Genomic DNA, 17,267 nt, shown 5'->3' with positions numbered 1-17,267 from the left:
TGTTCTCTGCGGGGGGAGGTCCTTCCCCCATCTCCGTAAAGCCCCAATCCAACCCCAGAACAGTCCCAAATGCCACCTCCTGGGGATCCCTTCTCTTTCTTTGGCTAAGAAAGAACCCCCTGTGCTGTGACACAGAGCCTTTTGCGTTGGGTCCTGAAAGATGTGTAGGAGTTCCCCAGGGGCTGGGGGTGAGGAAAGAATTCCTGACTACAAAGCCAAGGCAAAAGCACGGCGGTGGGAGGTGTTCTGACATAGCGGGGAACAGACAAAATGGAGTTCTGTGAAATTGGTAAAATATAAACTTGTCAATCACTTGACCAATGGTGTAGATGGGGAAACTGAGGCGCAGAGGGGCCAGGGAGTTGTTCCCGTCAGAGCTCTCTTGGCTTTCGGAACAGGGCTGCCCCATTACATGAGTGGGCACGTCGCTCGCTCTCTGGGAGGAGGAAAAAGTCTCCTCCAAGCCCGGGAACGTGCGCCAATCCCCCTCCAAAGCGCTTCCCCAGCCGCCCGCGCTGGAGCCCCGGCTCATGGACTACAAGTCCCGGCAGGCCCCGCTACGCGGCGCATGCTAGGCGGGCGTCCCTTCGCGAGCCCGGCCGAGCCCGGGGGCCCAGTTCACCATTGTCTGGCCAACAGGGGCGGGGCGGGCGGCACGGGGGGCTCGCTCATTGGTCGGGCGGCGCGTCCGTCGCGCTCGGCGCCCACCCCCGTGCAGGCCCGGCCCCGCGCGCCCGCGCCCGGGCCGCCTGGCGCCCCGCCCGCGCCTCAGGACCGGCGGGGCCGCGCGGCGCATCCTGCGGGCGGCGGCGGCGGCGGCGGGCGCGGCGCCGGCAGCCGGGCGCAAGATGATGAAGTTTCGGTTCCGGCGGCAGGGCGCCGACCCGCAGCGCGAGAAGCTCAAGCAGGAGCTTTTCGCCTTCAACAAGGTGTGGCGGCGGCCCGGGCTCGGGCGGGAGGGGGCGGGACGGGGGCCCGGGCTGGGGGCCCGGGGTCAGAGCCACGTCGGGCCCGGGGGGCGGGGGCTGGCATGCGGCGCGGGGCGGGGCCGGGCCGGGCCGCGCACCCCCTCGGCGGGCCCCCCTCTGGCTCAGACTCTGGGTGGGTCTGGGTCTCCGGCCGACTTTCCGTGTCTGCTCCCCGAGTCTGTGCGGGCCGCTCTGGCCCTGGCTCTGCCAGTCTGTGTGTGTGTGGGTCTCTCTGTCTCTGAGACCCTTTGCCTGTCTCTGGGTCTCTGTCCCTCTTTCTCCGCCGCTGACCGGCTCTCTCGCCCCAGTTGTGCCTGTGTGTGTGGTGGGGGTGTCTCTGCCTCTGCCCGTTCCTATCTCTGCCTGTCTCCCTTTATCTCGCTGCCTCTCATTTCTCTTGCTGCCTCTGCGTCTCTGAGTCTTCTTTGCCTGTCTCTCCCTGCGTGTCTCTCTCTGTCTCTGTGGAGTCTCTCGACCTCTGTCGCTCACTCTCTGTCTCTTTATCCTTTTTCTTAGGGGCTCCATTGCGTCCCTGCTCGGCCCTTGGGACAGCCCTGGGGCCCGGTTTGTTTTGTACTTTGGCACCCAGGAGGGCGAGAGAGTTAGTGGGGGCGAGGCAGCTGTGGGGGATGCGGCTGGGAAATCCCTTCAAGGATCCTCTCCTTCCTTCCCCCACTGCTCCAGGCTTTGCCTTGCCCTGCTCTGCCCTGCCCGGGGCTCCGAGACCAGGGGACATGCCTGGCTGTGTAATACACTGCACTTCACATCGTGGGGCCTCAGTTTCCCTAGCTGTGAAATGAGGCTACTTTTCTCCATACTGTGGGCCCTGGCTCCCTCTGCCACATGGGCCAGCTGTCCTGCCGCTCTGCACCAAGGTGGAGTGAGGTGGAGGCTTTTCCTTCCTTTTCCCGGAGTGGGACACTAGGGGCCAGGGAAATGGGCCGCCTCAGCCCCCGCCTCCCTCTGCACCGATGTTAGAGCAGGGCCTCAGCCCACTCCTGGCTCACTCCTCTGGGGGCGTTGGTTTTGTCCTTATTCTTACCCCAGAGCCCACTGATCGCAGAGCGTCTCAGTGCTCTTCGAAATTAGAGTTATCTTCAAAATACAGGTGAGAAAATTGAGGTTCTGAGAGGGGTGACGGCTTGCCCAGAGTCACAGAGTGAGCCGCACCAATATCTTTCTTGAGTTCTTGTGTCAGTGGGGTTGGATTTTCGCCTTGAGGGGCAGGGATTTTTCCAAGGGGCTGCTGTGGTCCTGGGCCAGTGTTGTGCCAGGCGCCCTGGCCTGCCTTGAGGAGACCCTTGTCTTGGAGGAGGCTCTGGGACGGCTGGACCTGGAGTAGTGGAGGCACTGGGATGTCTCAGGGTTTCCCTGCCCTGGTCTGCAGTGGTTGCCGGTGAGAGCTGCCAGGACCCTCACACGGTGGCTGAGAACCTGCCAGGAACCTGAGAGGGGCCCAGAAGGGAAGCTGGTGCTCCGTGGTCCCCAGATGGCGCCTGTTTTCTGTGCCGGGGAGGCTATGAGGGTGAGGTGAGAGGAGAATGGCCCTTCAGGGAAAGGCAGCAACAGGCACAGGGCTAAATGTCACTTTTTTTTTTGAAACGGGGTCTCACTGTCACCCAGGCTGGAGTGCAGTGGCACAATCACAGTCCACTGCAGCCTCACAACTCCCTGGCTCAGGTGATCCTCCCACCTCAGCCTCCTGAGTAGCTGGGACTACAGACTCATGTCACCATGCCTGGCTAGTTTTTGTATTTTTTGTAGAGATGGGGTTTCACCATGTTGCCCAGGCTGGTCTCGAACTCCTGGGTTCAAGCTATCTATCCATCCATGTTGGCTTCCCAAAGTGCTAGGATTACAGACATGAGCTGCCATGCCTGGCCTAAATGTCATTTATTCAGCCAGTGAATTGGGGTGTGCAGTGGGGACTGGAGACAGATGGGGGTGAAGCTCAGCCCACTCTGGCTAGCCTTGGGGTGGCGGAAAGTAAGGGCCCTCCACTGAGGATGAAGCGTGGGCAGCAGTGGTGGAAAGTGGGGTGGTCTTGGGGAAGGGACTTAGTCACCTAAGTGGGTAATAGGTGATCGCTAGGGAATAGGCCCCTGATTCATGAGTTTGGGGGGTGGGAGACAGGTCAGGAGTGAGCAGGGACTTTGGACTCCGAGTCTTGGGTTCAAATCCCAGTCCAGCCCACACTTCGCCTGTGGAATGTGCCTTCTCTTGTTAATACTGAGCCCCACTGTGTGTGAGGTCTCCAAGGTGCTGGGGACAACAGTAGTTACCAAAAAGGACAAATATCTCTTAACTCCGGTGGCTGATATACTTGTGCAGGAGACAGTGAAAAGGCAAAACAAAAAAGTAAAATAGACTGTAGTTGGGATGGTAGCCAGTGCTGTGGATCAAATAAAGCAGGGCGAGGGGGTGGGAGGTGTGGCCAGGGCGGCTGCTGCAGCCAGGGTGGCCTAGGGAGGCTTCTCTGAGGAGGTTACTCCCGAGTGACAGGAAGTGCTGGAGGAAGTGCATTCCAGGCAGAGGGGCAGTAGGTGCAAAGGCCCTGAGGCACAAGCCTCCCTTAGCTGGGAGCCCCAGGAGGATCCTGAGCAGGGGAGGGACAAGGATCTGGCTGTGGCTTTCATAGGATCCCTCTAGCCTCTGTGGGAACAGACTGTAGTGACTACCAATCCAGGCGCGTGACGGTGGGGCCTGGAGCAGGGAGCGAGGTGACTTCTGTGTGTTTTGAAACTGAGTTGATGGGGCTCAGAAATGGACTGGACGTGGGGTGTGAGGGAAGCAGATACTGGACAGTGCACGTAACCTCCTTTCCTCGTTCGTAAAGTGGGAAGGCTGCGGGGATTTGCGATGCAATGTCCCGTCTCTGGACCCTGGTTGTAGCGAGGGACTGGCTAGACAAGGTCAGGTGCAGCAAGGGCGTGGTATTATTGGTGGGAGAGAGAAGCCCCAGCCAAATCGCCAACTCTGTCTTTAGGTGAGCTTACTGTCCCAAGGGCCCAGATGAGAGACTGAGGCTTGGAGAGTACTGTGACTTGCCCAAGGCCAGACAGCTAGGCCGTGACCAAACCAGCTGCCCAGAGGGCTCAGTCCCCACCTGGATGGGCGGAGGCAGGCAGGGAGGGAGGTTGGGGTTACAGGCTGGGAACTGGGGTTTCTTACAAATGTGCATCTTCCTGAGGCAGTGGGTCAGGAATTACCAGTGGTAAAAGTGAAAAATAAATAACAACAACAGCAACAAGATAAAAGGAGTTACCAGTGGCCCACGTGGGTGTCCTGCACTAGTGTTCAGGATGGGACTGGAGCTCAGCTGTGCAGGCTTCCCAGGGAGGGCACAGCCAGGCCAAAGACAGGAGACTGGTGCAGAAAGGGTGCGCTGTGAGAGGGGTAGGGGAGTGGGTGGGGAGCTGTTTCTACACTCTGGGCACACAGACCCCCTTAACACCATCTCCACCGCTGATGGGCATGGGAGTCATGTTGCCCAGCTGTTGGCAGGTAGGGAGGTGGGAAGATGCCTTCAGGGTCCAGGCAGAAAGCTACCCTACCCCTCTCTGGGCCTCTGTCTCCCTGTGTCTGGGAGGAGTCAAAAGCCTCTGCCTAGCTGATCCTGGGTGTTGTCCCTTGACCTCTGACCTCCACTCAGGCCTGTGTATGGGGAGTGTCATGGACATCTTGCGGGACTCCTCCCCAAGCTTTAGTCTGTGCCTCTAAAAATGGGGTGCAGAGCCCTTCATGGAGTAGGTGGGGTCTCGTCAGTGCTTGCACCTCTGTGAGCCTTGCTTCACCTGTTTGTTGCTGGAGCCTCCATGCAGTGGGGCCCACATGAGCCTGTCTGCATTGAGGGGCACAGGGGCTTGGCAAAGGGCGGGCCTCTGTGGGCTATGCACGTGGTACAGTCATGGTGGAGCCTAGGGGTTTAACCACCTCCCCACCAACTGGAGGCATGATAACCCATTTCACAGTTGAGGACGCTGAGGCACAGAGCAAGTAGACCTGCCTCCTACCCCCAGTGTGTCAGCTGCAGACCCTGGAGGCTGCCTTGGGGTGGGCCTCAGGGTGGGCCATGGCAGAGGTGCCTGGGAGTGCTTACCCCCAGCAGCCCTCCCCTCCTTGCAGACTGTGGAGCATGGCTTCCCCAATCAGCCCAGCGCCCTGGCCTTCGACCCCGAACTTCGCATCATGGCCATCGGCACCAGGTCTGGGGCTGTCAAGATGTATCCTTTGCAGGACAGGTGTTCAGGGTCTGTTCAGGACCACCTGCCTGTAGTTCCCTGTGCTCTGGGGTCCCAGTCTTGGCAGCGTCCAGCTAGAGAGGAGGACAGAGGTGCTCTGATGGGCAGTAGTGGGGGCTTCTGCGGAGGTTGGTTGGTGTGGCTTCTGTACCTGAGACAACTGTGCAGAGATGATGAGGTCCTTTTGCTGAGAGACGGGTGGTGGGGGGTCAGTTTGCAGTAGCACAGCTGTCCCTTGCTACATGTCAGCCAGCCAGTTACCTAGGCGACCCTGCCATCGTCCCAGCAACTCTGGGGAGGCCAGGCAAGGGGGCTGGGCTGTGATACCCGTGGAGGGTGGCAGGTGGGCTGGGGGCCCTGGTGAGCTGATGCACACATGTGTGAATGTGAAGACACGTGTGTTCAGCCAAGGGGGCTGGGGGCAGTGCCAGGCTCGGCATGGTGAGCACAGCACGGCCCCCACCTGGATCCTGGCTGCTGCACAATGGGCTGTGTGAGCCACACAAAGCGGGCATTTTCCCTGCAGGCCTGGGGTGGGGGTGGGGGCAGGCCGGCAGCTCAGTGTCTCCTTGCCAGCCCTGGAGAATCCCACCCCAACTGCTCTTGGGGAAGCCGAGGTGCCAGGGTCTGGCTGATGGCGGCTTGCTGAGGGGTGCTGACCCTTACCCCTCCTGTGTGGCCTTCTGGGTTTCAGTATCCTGGTTTCAGACGTCAGTTCCCAGAAAATGTGTCAGTGCTGGGAAAGGGGTGGGTGTGGGATGGGGGTCTCCTCACCCCGGGGCTGGGGGCCCTGGCCAGGCAGGGGTGGGACTGTGAGCCTGTGGTTTGTGAGCTCTTTGCCTACTCTGGGGAGTGCGGATGGGCTGAGATGTCCCCTTCTGTCCCATGGCCCCAGCGGCACCTGTTGGTGAGTGTGGCAGTGCTGTGGGCCCCACATGCTCTGCTGCCTGGCCTGCTGCTCCCACTCCTGTGGGTGCTGCGCTGCGTCCGCACATGTATCCCTGCAGCCTTCAGGTGTCCCTCCTGTGTTGGGGTCTCCAGTGCACTTGTCCTCAGGCTGAAAAAGAACCTGAAGTGCAGATGAGGAGACTGAGCCTCAGAAAGGAGGTTGGAGCCCGGGGTCCTCTTCCCTTCTTCCCCTGACTGCCACTGGCTGGAGCCCCTTGGGTTGGGAAACTGAGGCTGGAGAGGGCCAGCCCTGGTCACTAGAAGCTGCCCCTCCCCCTGCTAGGCCGGCCCCCATCTCCTTGACAACCCTGGTTCCCGCCCAGCTGCTCCTGTCCCCTCTTTTGTCCCTTCTTCGGAGTTTCTCGCCAGGCTCCTGTAGGGAATCTCAACTCAAGCTCCAGGCAACGGCTCCTGTGTTGTCACCGGGGCAACGTTGCTGACTCCTCCCTGCACCCTCTGTCGTGGGGCCCCCTCAGGCCCTGCTGTCCACCATCAGCCCTGGAGTTGCCGGGACTCAGGCACTGACACTGGGCACTTCAAGCAGGTCACCCACCCCCTCGAAGTCTGTGTGGTCATCTGTTAAACGGGCAGGCTGGAGTCTCTCCTCCCTCATGATGACAGTTGTTGGCTGCCTGCTTTGGAGGGAGGTGGGTTTTTTTTTGTTTGTTTTGTTTTTTTGAGATGGAGTCTTGCTCTTTGTTGCCCAGGCTGGAGTGCAGTCGCACAATTTTGGCTCACTACAACCTTTGCCTCCCGGGTTCAAGCAGTTCTCTGCCTCAGCCTCCCAAATAGCTGGGATTACAGGTGCCTGCCAGCATACCCGGCTAATTTTTGCGTTTTTAGTAGAGACGAGGTTTCACCATCTTGGCCAGGCTGGTCCTCAACTCCTGACCTTGTGATCTACCTGCCTCGGCCTCCCAAAGTGCTGGGATTACAGGAGTGAGCCACCGCGCCCGGAGGAGGTGGGTTTTCTTACCCATGGCTGAAGTTTGGCCTGAAGCTGTGGGAAAAGGCAGCCTGGACTCTTCTGCCCCTGGCTTTCTTGTCCAGGCCTGGCCTTGCACCTCTGGCCTGCCTGATCCCATCGGGCAAGGCGCAGCTCCCAGAGCCCATAGACACATGGAGCTGAAGTGGAGTGGAGCCCCAGCCTCTCACCAGGCTGAGGCCAAGCCTGCTGGGTGCTGGGTGTGTTTATTCTCACTTGATCTGCAACAGCCCTGTAAGGTGGGAGTCACTGGCCCAATTTACAGGAAGTGAAGGTCCTATAGCAGCATCCGACTTGCAGGAGTGAGTGGAGCCTGCACACTGATCTTGGGGATACTGTAGGGATGCAGAGTGGGAGCTTTAGGGAAGGGGCCTCCGTTCTTCAGGGAGGACTCCTGGATGGTCAGGCCCATGCTGGGGCCCACTGGAATAGTCCGGGTCAAGGAGGAGCCTTGGGTGTCTCCCTCACTGTGGTTTGCTGGTCTATGCCTGTTTCCACCTTGACCTGCCACCCTCAGCTATGGTGCACCTGGCGTGGAGTTCACAGGCCTGCACCGGGATGCAGCCACCGTCACACAGATGCACTTCTTGCCCGGCCAGGTGAGCCTCTGCTTCCCACTGGCCAGCTCCCTGTGGCCCCCATATCAACTCACCCCACTAGGCCAGCCTAGTTTTCATCTCTGCTCACACACCAGGGCCGCCTCCTGTCCCTGCTTGATGACAGCAGCCTGCATCTCTGGGAGATTGTCCACCATAATGGCTGTGCCCACCTGGAAGAAGCACTCAGCTTCCAGCTGCCCAGCCGGCCCGGCTTTGATGGTGCCAGGTACTGGAGAACTTGGCTGGGGCCAGCCACTGGGCAGGGAGGATCTGGGGGAGGCTGTGGGAACCTGCTGTGCAAAGGCAGCATGGAGACGGGCAGCGGTTCAGGACGGGATGCCTTGAGCTGGGCCTGGGTCCCAGGCTGCAGCTGTTGGACCTTGCTTTACTGAGGTATACTCTGAACTTTTCAGGTTAAATGGGAGGTTTGGGTTGAGTCCGACGTGAGCAGGTAATTAACATTGTGAGCAGCAGGAGGTACATGCATTATATGCCAAACTCCTGGGACCTGAGGCCTGGCACTACACTTACTGCAATGATGGGGGTGTCTAGGGGTTTGGGGCAGGGCCTAAGCCAGTTGGTAACAGCAAGGGTCCCCTGGCCTCTTCAGTTGTGGGTGGGAGACAGGCCTTTCTGTGCATAGGTGAAAGGGCAGGGTTGAGGGCAAGGAGGGTCCCATGGACTGTGCTTGGTAAGGTGCTGGCAGCATGCCCCAGCTGAGTGAGAGTGTGGGGCATCTCTCTCCCCAGCCGTGCCTGAAATAGCTGGAAAAGGGGAGTACCAACCCAGGGATGGATTCCTGATGCCTCCCAGCTTCTGCAGATGGGGGTATCTGGGGCCCTCCTGCGAAGTCAGGAGATGTCTGAGGGCTGGCAGCGGAATTCCTAGGAGGGGCTCAGCGGGGAGCTCCTGGTCCTGGCTTGGGCAGTGCTCTGGTTCCTGCCGTCCTCTCCTGGTGGGTGGGAGGAGCTGGGAGCCCAGTCTGCAAGACCTAGGGACCCTATTTTTATCCATCTCCCTGCTGACATCCTGATGAATAATTGAGCGGGCTGATGATGACGCATGTCTTCCTGGGGTGGCTCTGTAAGTAGGCCCTGGTGAGTGCTGTGGGGCCAGTGATGAGTTATCAGCAGTGGCCCAGCCCCTCAAACCCCACCTCAGCAGGTGGATGGGCTCATACCCTCACTCCCTTACCCTTGTTCCCTGCAGTGCTCCGCTCAGCCTTACCCGAGTCACAGTGGTCCTGCTGGTGGCTGCCGGCGACATAGCAGCCCTGGGCACTGAGGGCAGCAGTGTCTTCTTCCTGGATGTTACCACCCTGACCGTGCTCGAGGGGCAGACGCTTGCCCCGGGCGAGGTTCTGCGCAGGTAAGAGGCCGGTGGGCTTCCCAGCACACACTGTGTGCCTGGGAAGTTCTGCTGGCTCACCTGCGTTCCTCCACAGCGTGCCAGACGACTACCGCTGTGGGAAGGCGCTGGGCCCCGTGGAGTCGCTCCAGGGACACCTGCGGGACCCCACGAAGATTCTCATTGGCTACAGCCGGGGCCTGCTGGTCATCTGGAACCAGGCCTCGCAGTGTGTGGACCACATCTTCCTGGGGAACCAGGTATGTAGGTGAGGCCTGTGTCCCCTCAGCCTGGGCCCCTTGTGCATGCCCACCATGGCTCATGCCAGCCTGCCTGCCCCTGCCTGCCCGCAGCAGCTGGAGAGCCTATGCTGGGGGCGTGATAGCAGCACTGTGGTCAGCTCACACAGCGATGGCAGCTATGCTGTCTGGTCTGTGGATGCCGGCAGCTCCCCAACGCTGCAGCCCACGGTAGCCACCACACCTTACGGTGAGTGCTAGGGACTCCTTAGCCGGAGGGTGGTGATGGGAGGGGGCACCACTGAGCCAAGCCAAACTGGCTGAGGAGGGACTTCCCCGAGGGGGTGGTCTGGGGGCAGTGTGCCTCCCACCGACTTCCCGGGGAGGCAGGAGGCAGCTGCAAGGTAGAGAGCAGTGGAGGGCAGAGCAGGAATGGCAGAATTACTAAGAACCACCAGTGAGTCTGGTCTGACGCTGTCCCACCCCTCAGGCCCCTTTCCCTGCAAGGCCATTAACAAGATTCTGTGGCGGAACTGTGAATCTGGGTAGGTCGAGGGAGCGGGTGTCCGATGTGAGTTGGGTCTGGCTAGGGGGCTGGAAGGGTGGGCTCTCCCTAGGTTGTGCAGTATGTGCTCTGGACCCAAGTGGTTCATGGCTCCCACACCTCCCTCTGCACATAGGGGCCACTTTATCATCTTCAGCGGTGGCATGCCCCGTGCCAGCTATGGTGACCGCCACTGTGTAAGTGTGCTTCGAGCCGAGACATTGGTGACGCTGGACTTCACCTCCCGCATCATCGACTTCTTCACAGTGCACAGCACACGGCCCGAGGATGGTGCGTGCCCTGCCGGACCCTACCCTTTCCCAGCCCCACCTGGTGCCCTCTGCCACCTATGGCTGTGCTCATCCCATACTCCCTCCGTCCCACAGAATTTGATGACCCCCAGGCCCTGGCTGTGCTGCTGGAAGAGGAGCTGGTGGTGCTGGACCTGCAGACTCCCGGCTGGCCAGCTGTGCCTGCCCCATACCTGGCCCCGCTGCATTCGTCTGCAATCACTTGCTCGGCCCACGTGGCCAATGTCCCTGCCAAGCTGTGGGCCCGCATTGTGAGCGCTGGCGAGCAGCAGAGCCCCCAGCCTGTCTCCAGTGCCTTGGTGTGTGCAGGGATCAGGGGGATCTTACAGGGTGGAGTCTTGAGGAGGGGGAGAGTGTTTCAGTTCTAGGCCCGGAGGTCAGAATGTGCCATGCTCGGGGTGAGAGGGAGAAGATGTTTGTCCTAACCTTGTGCATACATCTCTGCCACCCCCTCCCAGAGCTGGCCCATCACTGGGGGCCGAAACCTGGCCCAGGAGCCGTCACAGCGAGGGCTGCTGCTGACAGGGTAGGTGTGCGTGCTTATGTGGGTGAGTGGGCCCCTTGCTGTTGGGGGAGAGCCCATCCTGGGCCTGGTGGGTGCAGAGGTGCCAGGAGACTCAGGCCTGGCCCCTGGTGGGACCAGGTAGTTCCTTCTTGCCCAAGGTGGATTGGAATGAAACCTCCCTGGACCTTGGTTCAAGGTGCTGTCCTGATCTGCCTTTTGGCCTGGAACTGAGCTCTACCAAACCCCAGGGCTCCACCCACCCAGCCTGCCTGCCCTGGGACTGGAAAATCTGGGCTGGCCCACGCTGAGCTGCCCAGGGAAGGTGCCAGAGAGCCCAGCCTGGGCCTGGCGGGCACTGACGTGCCCGGTGACTCAGGTCTCAACTTCCTGCCCTGCCCCCACTCCCGCCTGTGCTGGGACCCTCAGGCCTCTGACTCTGGTGTGCCCTTCCCTGCTGAAGAGCTTGCTGTGGCTTTCAGGGCTGCTGGAGTGAGTCTTAATCACCCCCACAGTCACACACCTCTCACGCCCTGGCTCTGGGCTTTCACCACCACCCGGGGCCCTGCTTGGGCTCTGCAGCTGTGTCCCAAGGCTGCGCCCTAGATTTGTCTACTCCTTCCCCTGCCCCCTCCCTGCTTCCTCCCGGCCTCTGCAGTCTTCCTGCTCCACCTACGTGGCTGCCTTGGGCCCCATGCAGCTCCTCCCCTGCGATGCCCTATGCTCTGTTCTGTGACTGTCTTGCTCTTGATCACCTTTGATGGCTGCTCCAGTGTAGGCAGAACCCCCAAAGTCCTCTATTCTCTACATGTCCCCCTTTGCCACCTCCTGTTAATCAGCGTGGTCATTTCCACCTTGTTTGGTTTAAAGGGCCTAGGTGCATGTGGTGCATGTGGCCTGGCCTATAACAGGTGCACAGTGTGCCTGTGCTGTATACAGTAGGTGCCTATTGTTTTTTGTAACAGTAGGATTCCGGTCAGTGTTTGGCACGTGCAGTAGGTGCTTAGTGAGTGGTCATCAGATGAGTGAATGGAGGGATGTGCAGGCCTCCCAGGAACTCAGGGGTAGCCCTGACATCTGCCCTCCCTGCAGCCATGAGGACGGCACCGTGAGGTTCTGGGATGCCTCGGGTGTGGCGCTGCGGCCGCTGTATAAGCTGAGCACAGCTGGCCTCTTCCAGACGGACTGTGAGCACGCTGACAGCCTGGCCCAGGCTGCCGAGGACGACTGGCCACCCTTCCGCAAGGTGGGCCCCTCCCCTGGCCCTGATGAGCTGGTCCTGACCCCACCTGGACTCATTACTCCTTCCCATCCCTCTAGGTGGGCTGCTTCGATCCCTACAGTGACGATCCCCGGCTTGGCGTGCAGAAGGTTGCTCTCTGCAAGTATACAGCCCAGATGGTGGTGGCTGGCACTGCGGGCCAGGTAGGGCTGGGTGTCCTCTGGGTTGGAGATGTCAGGGAGGGCTTTCTGGAAGAGATGAGCTGGAGGGTCTGGTGGAAAGGGAGGTGGACTGGCACAGGCAAAAGCCAAGGTGGGAATAGGGCTCTGGGTGGGGCTGGCTGGGGTGAGGACAGATGGGAAGTGGGCCTGTCGCTGGGGGAACCACAGTGTTGAGAGGCGGGAACTCATGTCAGTGCTGTGCTCCGGCACTCACACGACATACAGGAGGTGCTCAATGTGTCCTTATTGCTAAATGGGAGATACAAGCTCAGGGTAAGGGTGGACACTTTGCCCTCAGAGGGCAGGGACTAGTGTGTCTTGGTCACCACTGTGTTCCTTGTGCTCAGCTAGGGCCTTGGTATACAGTAGGCATTCAGTGAGTGCTTGTTTAAAACGCTGATGAACTGAAGACAGTCCTAGAACCACCTTGGTGGTGGCTGGGGCTGCTTCAGAGGCTCCAGGCTGAGTGGGGCCCAGGGCGGCCCCTCCCCTGCGCTGATGCTCCCCCTGCCTGGCTGTGGGCTCAGGTGCTGGTACTGGAGCTTAGTGATGTTCCGGTGGAGCAGGCGGTCAGCGTGGCCATCATAGACCTCCTCCAGGACCGCGAGGGCTTCACGTGGAAGGGCCACGAGCGGCTGAGCCCACGCACGGGGCCGCTGCCCTGGCCTGCTGGCTTCCAGCCCCGTGTCCTGGTGCAGTGCCTGCCGCCAGCTGCTGTAACTGCTGTCACACTCCATACCGAGTGGAGCCTCGTGGCTTTTGGCACCAGTCATGGCTTTGGCCTCTTCGACTACCAGCGCAAGAGCCCTGTGCTGGCCAGGTGTGTGGGGTGGGGCCGGCTGGGCAGTTGGAGCCCCCAGCGAGATGGGGTCTGGGCTTCCGTTTCCACCTCTAGTGTTTGGTGTGGCAAAGGCCCCACTAACCTCCACTGCCCTATAAGAAATAACCTGGCAGCTCCAAGAAGGACATTCTCAGCACCACCTGCAGCTGGGTCCATAGGACTGCGCCAGAGGGGCTGTGACTCCCTGACCTGGGTGCCTCCACAGGCCAGCAGGAGTGTGGTGGCTGCTCCAGGAGGCTGCTCTGTAGCACGACTGGACCCTGTCTGCCCCCAGGTGCACTCTTCACCCCAATGACTCCCTGGCCATGGAGGGTCCGCTCTCCCGGGTGAAGTCCCTCAAGAAGTCGCTGCGCCAGTCTTTCCGGCGCATTCGCAAGAGTCGTGTCTCGGGCAAGAAGCGGGCTGCTAATGCCAGCAGCAAGGTGAGCTGGGGTGGGCTGCACAGGAGCTGTGCCTGTGTCCTGTGCCTTGGCCTGGCTCTGGCCTGGGACCCCTGGGGCCTGCTGGGCTCAGTGCTCCTCCCTCGGCAGCCCCTGGGCCCTCCAGAGGGATGGGTGAACTAAGCTGGGTGGTAGAGGAATGGTAACAGAAAGTAGGGCGCAAAGCAGGATGCAAGCCACTGGGGTGCTAGGGAGACAGTGTTCAGGAGCCCCTGCCCGGCAGTTGCAGGAAGCCAATGCACAGCTGGCCGAGCAGGCCTGCCCCCATGATGTGGAGATGACGCCGGTGCAGCGCCGCATTGAGCCCCGCTCTGCCGATGACTCCTTGTCAGGCGTCGTGCGTTGCCTATACTTTGCCGACACATTCCTTCGAGATGGTAAGGCAGGGACAGGGCAAGGGTTGGGGAGGCTGGCCTCAGTTGGCCACCTGGGAGATGGGTGGTGGCAGGGGAGGTGGTGGGACTGCACCTTCCAGGAGGTGGCTGGGCACAGTGGCTCAAGCCTGTGATCCCAGCACTTTGGGAGGCCGAGGTGAGCGGATCACCTGAGGTCAGGAGTTTGAGACCCACCAGGCCAACATGGTGAAACCTTGTCTCTACTAAAAATACAAAAATTAGCCAGGTGTGGTGGCGGGCACCTGTAATCCCAGCTACTTGGGAGGCTGAGGCAGGAGAATTGCTTGAATGTGGGAGGCGGAGGTTGCAGTGAGCCAAGATCACACCACTGCACTCCAGCCTGTGCAACAGAGTGAGACCGTCTCAGAAAAAAACGCTTACCATCCAGCTCCCCCAGGGGGACTGCTGGGTCACCCCAGTCTCTCTGGGGGAGCTGGATGGTAAGGGATTTTTGAGTGAGTTGGGTGGGCCTCTCAGATCTGAGCCAGGAGAAGGGAGGTTGAGGCCTGGTGGATGACAGTGAGGGGCACCGGCCAGTGCCCAGGCTGTGAGCCGGGCATGTGTGTGGGCAGCTGCCCAGCCACTTGGCTGGAGTGGAGCAGGTGAGGGTCGAAGTGTGTGGCTCAGGGAGATACTGCTGCTGGCCAGAGGCTGAGGACCTGGCTTTGATTCTCAGTGGCCTGGGAGCCCTGGGAAGGTCCTGGGTTTGTTGATTGAGTCACTGATTGATTTTGAACTTGTACAATGGGAGAATTTCAAACATACACAAAAATAGAGAGGTGCAAAGTTGTCCCACATACCTCACATGCCTGCCACAGCCATGTGCCCCTGCGGAGTCTGCTCCCCTCCCCCACACTCTTTGCTGTTTTTTTGCCGGGGTATTTTAAATGAAAACCCAGACACAAGTACTTCAGCGTGTTCCTGACAGATGTCACTGACAGCCACTGCTCACATCATGCCCTGTAGAACCGATGTGAATTCCTGAGTGTCATCTGCTTGGTCTATGAGCTCAGCTTTCTGATGCCATTTATTTGTCGAGGGTCTTTGTGCAGTGGGTTTTCCCACTGTCTGGATGTGGCAGGTGCAGGTGGAGGTGGGGGGTTCTTTGACTTTTTCTTTTTTTTTGACTACAAAGACCCAAAAGAGGAGAGGAGCCTGGGGTATTAAACTTGTTCCACTGGCCCGAGAAGGCCGATGGGTTCATGTTCATGGCCGGCTGGGGTTCCTGTTGGGCATGTTTTGAGTTGTGCAGACACTTACTGCCTCAGGATCCATTGGGTCATCAGGGAGCAGGCGGTGAGTCTGCTCTTGCTTCTGCTGGGCTGGGCTCCGATTCTCCACTAAAGCTTGTCCCCCAGAGGTTCAGTTCACACAGGCAGAGCAGGGTCAATGGATGGGCATCCTAGGTGTCCCCAGGCTTGGCGGCTTCCATGTAGGGAACACACTGAAGACAGTGGGGGTGAAGCAGGGCTAAGACAAGGCACACCTGTTGACAGGACTAGCAAGGGGATGCAGGGGAGGAGAGAGGAGTCGGGGTCTTGTGGGGCTTGGGGCCTGAGTGATGCTAGGATGGAGCTGCATTTCCTGAGATGGGGGCTGAGGGTGCAGTGGGATGGGGCTGGAGGGCTCAGGGTCTGGTTTGGGTGCCCATCAGCATTCTGTGCAGATGTGCTACAACTGTTCCGGCCTCTGCAGAAGGGCTGCATCCTGGGCTCCAACTGCAGTCAGCAGCATAGAGCTGGGGTCTCAGGCCTCGAGGCTGGAGGTCACCAGGGAGGCGTGGGACAGGAGGGAACCAGCCCTGAGTCCCAGGGTGTCATAGTTAGGAAGCAGGGGTACAAGAGAGGCAGGGAGGGACCTGCAGTCTGTGGGAAGACCACAGGGGAGATGCCTGGCCCACAGGGAGCACCCTCCTACGCGCTCGTTTTCTGCAGGGGCCCACCACGGGCCCACCATGTGGGCTGGCACCAACTCAGGCTCCGTGTTCGCCTATGCACTGGAGGTGCCGACAGCAGCAGTGGGTGGTGAGAAGCGGCCTGAGCAAGCGGTGGAGGCTGTGCTGGGCAAGGAGGTGCAGCTGATGCACCGGGCGCCTGTGGTGGCCATTGCCGTGTTGGACGGGCGTGGCCGCCCGCTGCCTGAGCCCTATGAGGCCTCACGGGACCTGGCGCAGGCACCTGACATGCAGGGTGGTCACGCTGTGCTCATCGCATCTGAGGAGCAGTTCAAGGTGAGCCACTGTGGGCTGTGGGGGACTCTGGGGGACTCGCCTCCAGGCCCCAACCTCATGGACACCATTGGACCCTCTAGAAACCCTTCCTGCCTGTATCTCCCACTGTTGGGACCCTAATTCTCTTGCACCCCAGAAAACACTCCCAGCCAGCAGAGAACTCCTACCCAAGAACCCTGATGCCCCTGCAGCCTGCTGAGTTCCCCTGGGAGGGCAGGAATCTAGTCCTATCTCACTGTGCCACACAAGGCTCCTGTACCGGGCCTAGACCCCTGAGCCCAGTCCCCAGGGGCTCTGCCTCAAAAGAACTCGAGGTTTGATGGGGATACCAGCTGCATAACCTTGGCACTCTGTGATTGATTTTGTCACAGATCGAGAGAGGGCCTGGGAGGTTTCTGGAGTACAGTGTGAAGTCTGGAGTTCAGTGGGGCAGCCAGGTGTACAGGCAGGGGAGGCCACGTAGCATGCAGCTGGGCTTTGTGGTGGGGGCTGGTGGGTCAGCAGCCATGAGGGTGAGGGGCCCTGGGGATGAGGACAGGGCCAGACTTTGTGCTCACCGGCCACCTGCTGTCAGGTGTTCACACTGCCCAAGGTGAGCGCGAAGACCAAGTTCAAGCTGACGGCCCATGAGGGCTGTCGTGTGCGCAAGGTGGCACTGGCCACGTTTGCCAGTGTGGCCTGCGAGGACTATGCTGAGACCTGCCTGGCCTGCCTCACCAACCTGGGTGATGTCCACGTCTTCTCGGTGCCTGGCCTGCGGCCCCAGGTGCACTATTCCTGCATCCGGAAAGAGGACATCAGCGGCATCGCTTCATGCGTCTTTACGCGCCATGGCCAGGGTGAGGCGGGGCAGAGGCCGAGGAGGCTTTCCTCAGGCGAGCGAACTGAGTGGGACCAGTACTGCTTGGGAGCAGGAAGGGCACTCCGGGTGGGCACAGGCCCAGGTCACGGAGGAGCTGTGGTTGGTGCTATCTCTTAACTGCACTCCTTATTCTTCTGCCTACCCAGGCTTTTACCTGATATCCCCGTCAGAATTTGAACGCTTCTCCCTAAGTGCCCGGAACATCACAGAGCCGCTCTGCTCTCTGGACATTAACTGGCCCCGTGATGCCACCCAGGCCAGGTGTGTGGAGGGGCAGCCCCTAGCCTGGGGGACCTGTGCCCAGGGCCAGGTCTCATCCCACCCCCGAGATCTGCCTTCCCTGGGCTCGGGAGTGGGAGGGCAAGGATCTAG

At 60.2% G+C, this 17,267-nt stretch overlaps 1 protein-coding gene across 3 annotated transcripts in view; it reads left to right on the top strand.

The window, feature by feature from the left end:
* The first annotated feature begins 747 nt into the window (after window positions 1-747).
* Window positions 748-17,267, top strand: part of LLGL1 (LLGL scribble cell polarity complex component 1) — a 19,270-nt gene continuing 2,750 nt past the window's right edge. The window contains exons 1-19 of one of the 3 annotated variants that reach the window (XM_054459173.2): window positions 748-929; window positions 5,094-5,191; window positions 7,660-7,741; window positions 7,837-7,967; window positions 8,951-9,109; window positions 9,186-9,348; window positions 9,442-9,577; window positions 9,818-9,872; window positions 10,008-10,162; window positions 10,258-10,481; window positions 10,641-10,708; window positions 11,777-11,930; window positions 12,005-12,109; window positions 12,655-12,947; window positions 13,243-13,390; window positions 13,638-13,785; window positions 15,738-16,033; window positions 16,608-16,872; window positions 17,042-17,156. In XM_054459173.2, the coding sequence (XP_054315148.1) occupies window positions 849-929; window positions 5,094-5,191; window positions 7,660-7,741; window positions 7,837-7,967; window positions 8,951-9,109; window positions 9,186-9,348; window positions 9,442-9,577; window positions 9,818-9,872; window positions 10,008-10,162; window positions 10,258-10,481; window positions 10,641-10,708; window positions 11,777-11,930; window positions 12,005-12,109; window positions 12,655-12,947; window positions 13,243-13,390; window positions 13,638-13,785; window positions 15,738-16,033; window positions 16,608-16,872; window positions 17,042-17,156 (2,876 nt within the window). In that variant the 5' untranslated portion in view covers window positions 748-848. Of the gene's footprint in view, window positions 930-5,093; window positions 5,192-7,659; window positions 7,742-7,836; window positions 7,968-8,950; window positions 9,110-9,185; window positions 9,349-9,441; window positions 9,578-9,817; window positions 9,873-10,007; window positions 10,163-10,257; window positions 10,482-10,640; window positions 10,709-11,776; window positions 11,931-12,004; window positions 12,110-12,654; window positions 12,948-13,242; window positions 13,391-13,631; window positions 13,786-15,737; window positions 16,034-16,607; window positions 16,873-17,041; window positions 17,157-17,267 lie in introns of all 3 variants that reach the window. The other 2 variants (XM_054459174.2, XM_054459172.2) reach the window with 2 other exon arrangements.

Source organism: Pongo pygmaeus, chromosome 19, assembly GCF_028885625.2.
Source record: "Pongo pygmaeus isolate AG05252 chromosome 19, NHGRI_mPonPyg2-v2.0_pri, whole genome shotgun sequence".
NCBI classification, from domain to species: domain Eukaryota; kingdom Metazoa; phylum Chordata; class Mammalia; order Primates; family Hominidae; genus Pongo; species Pongo pygmaeus.
This window is presented reverse-complemented; position numbering and strand designations above follow the sequence as displayed.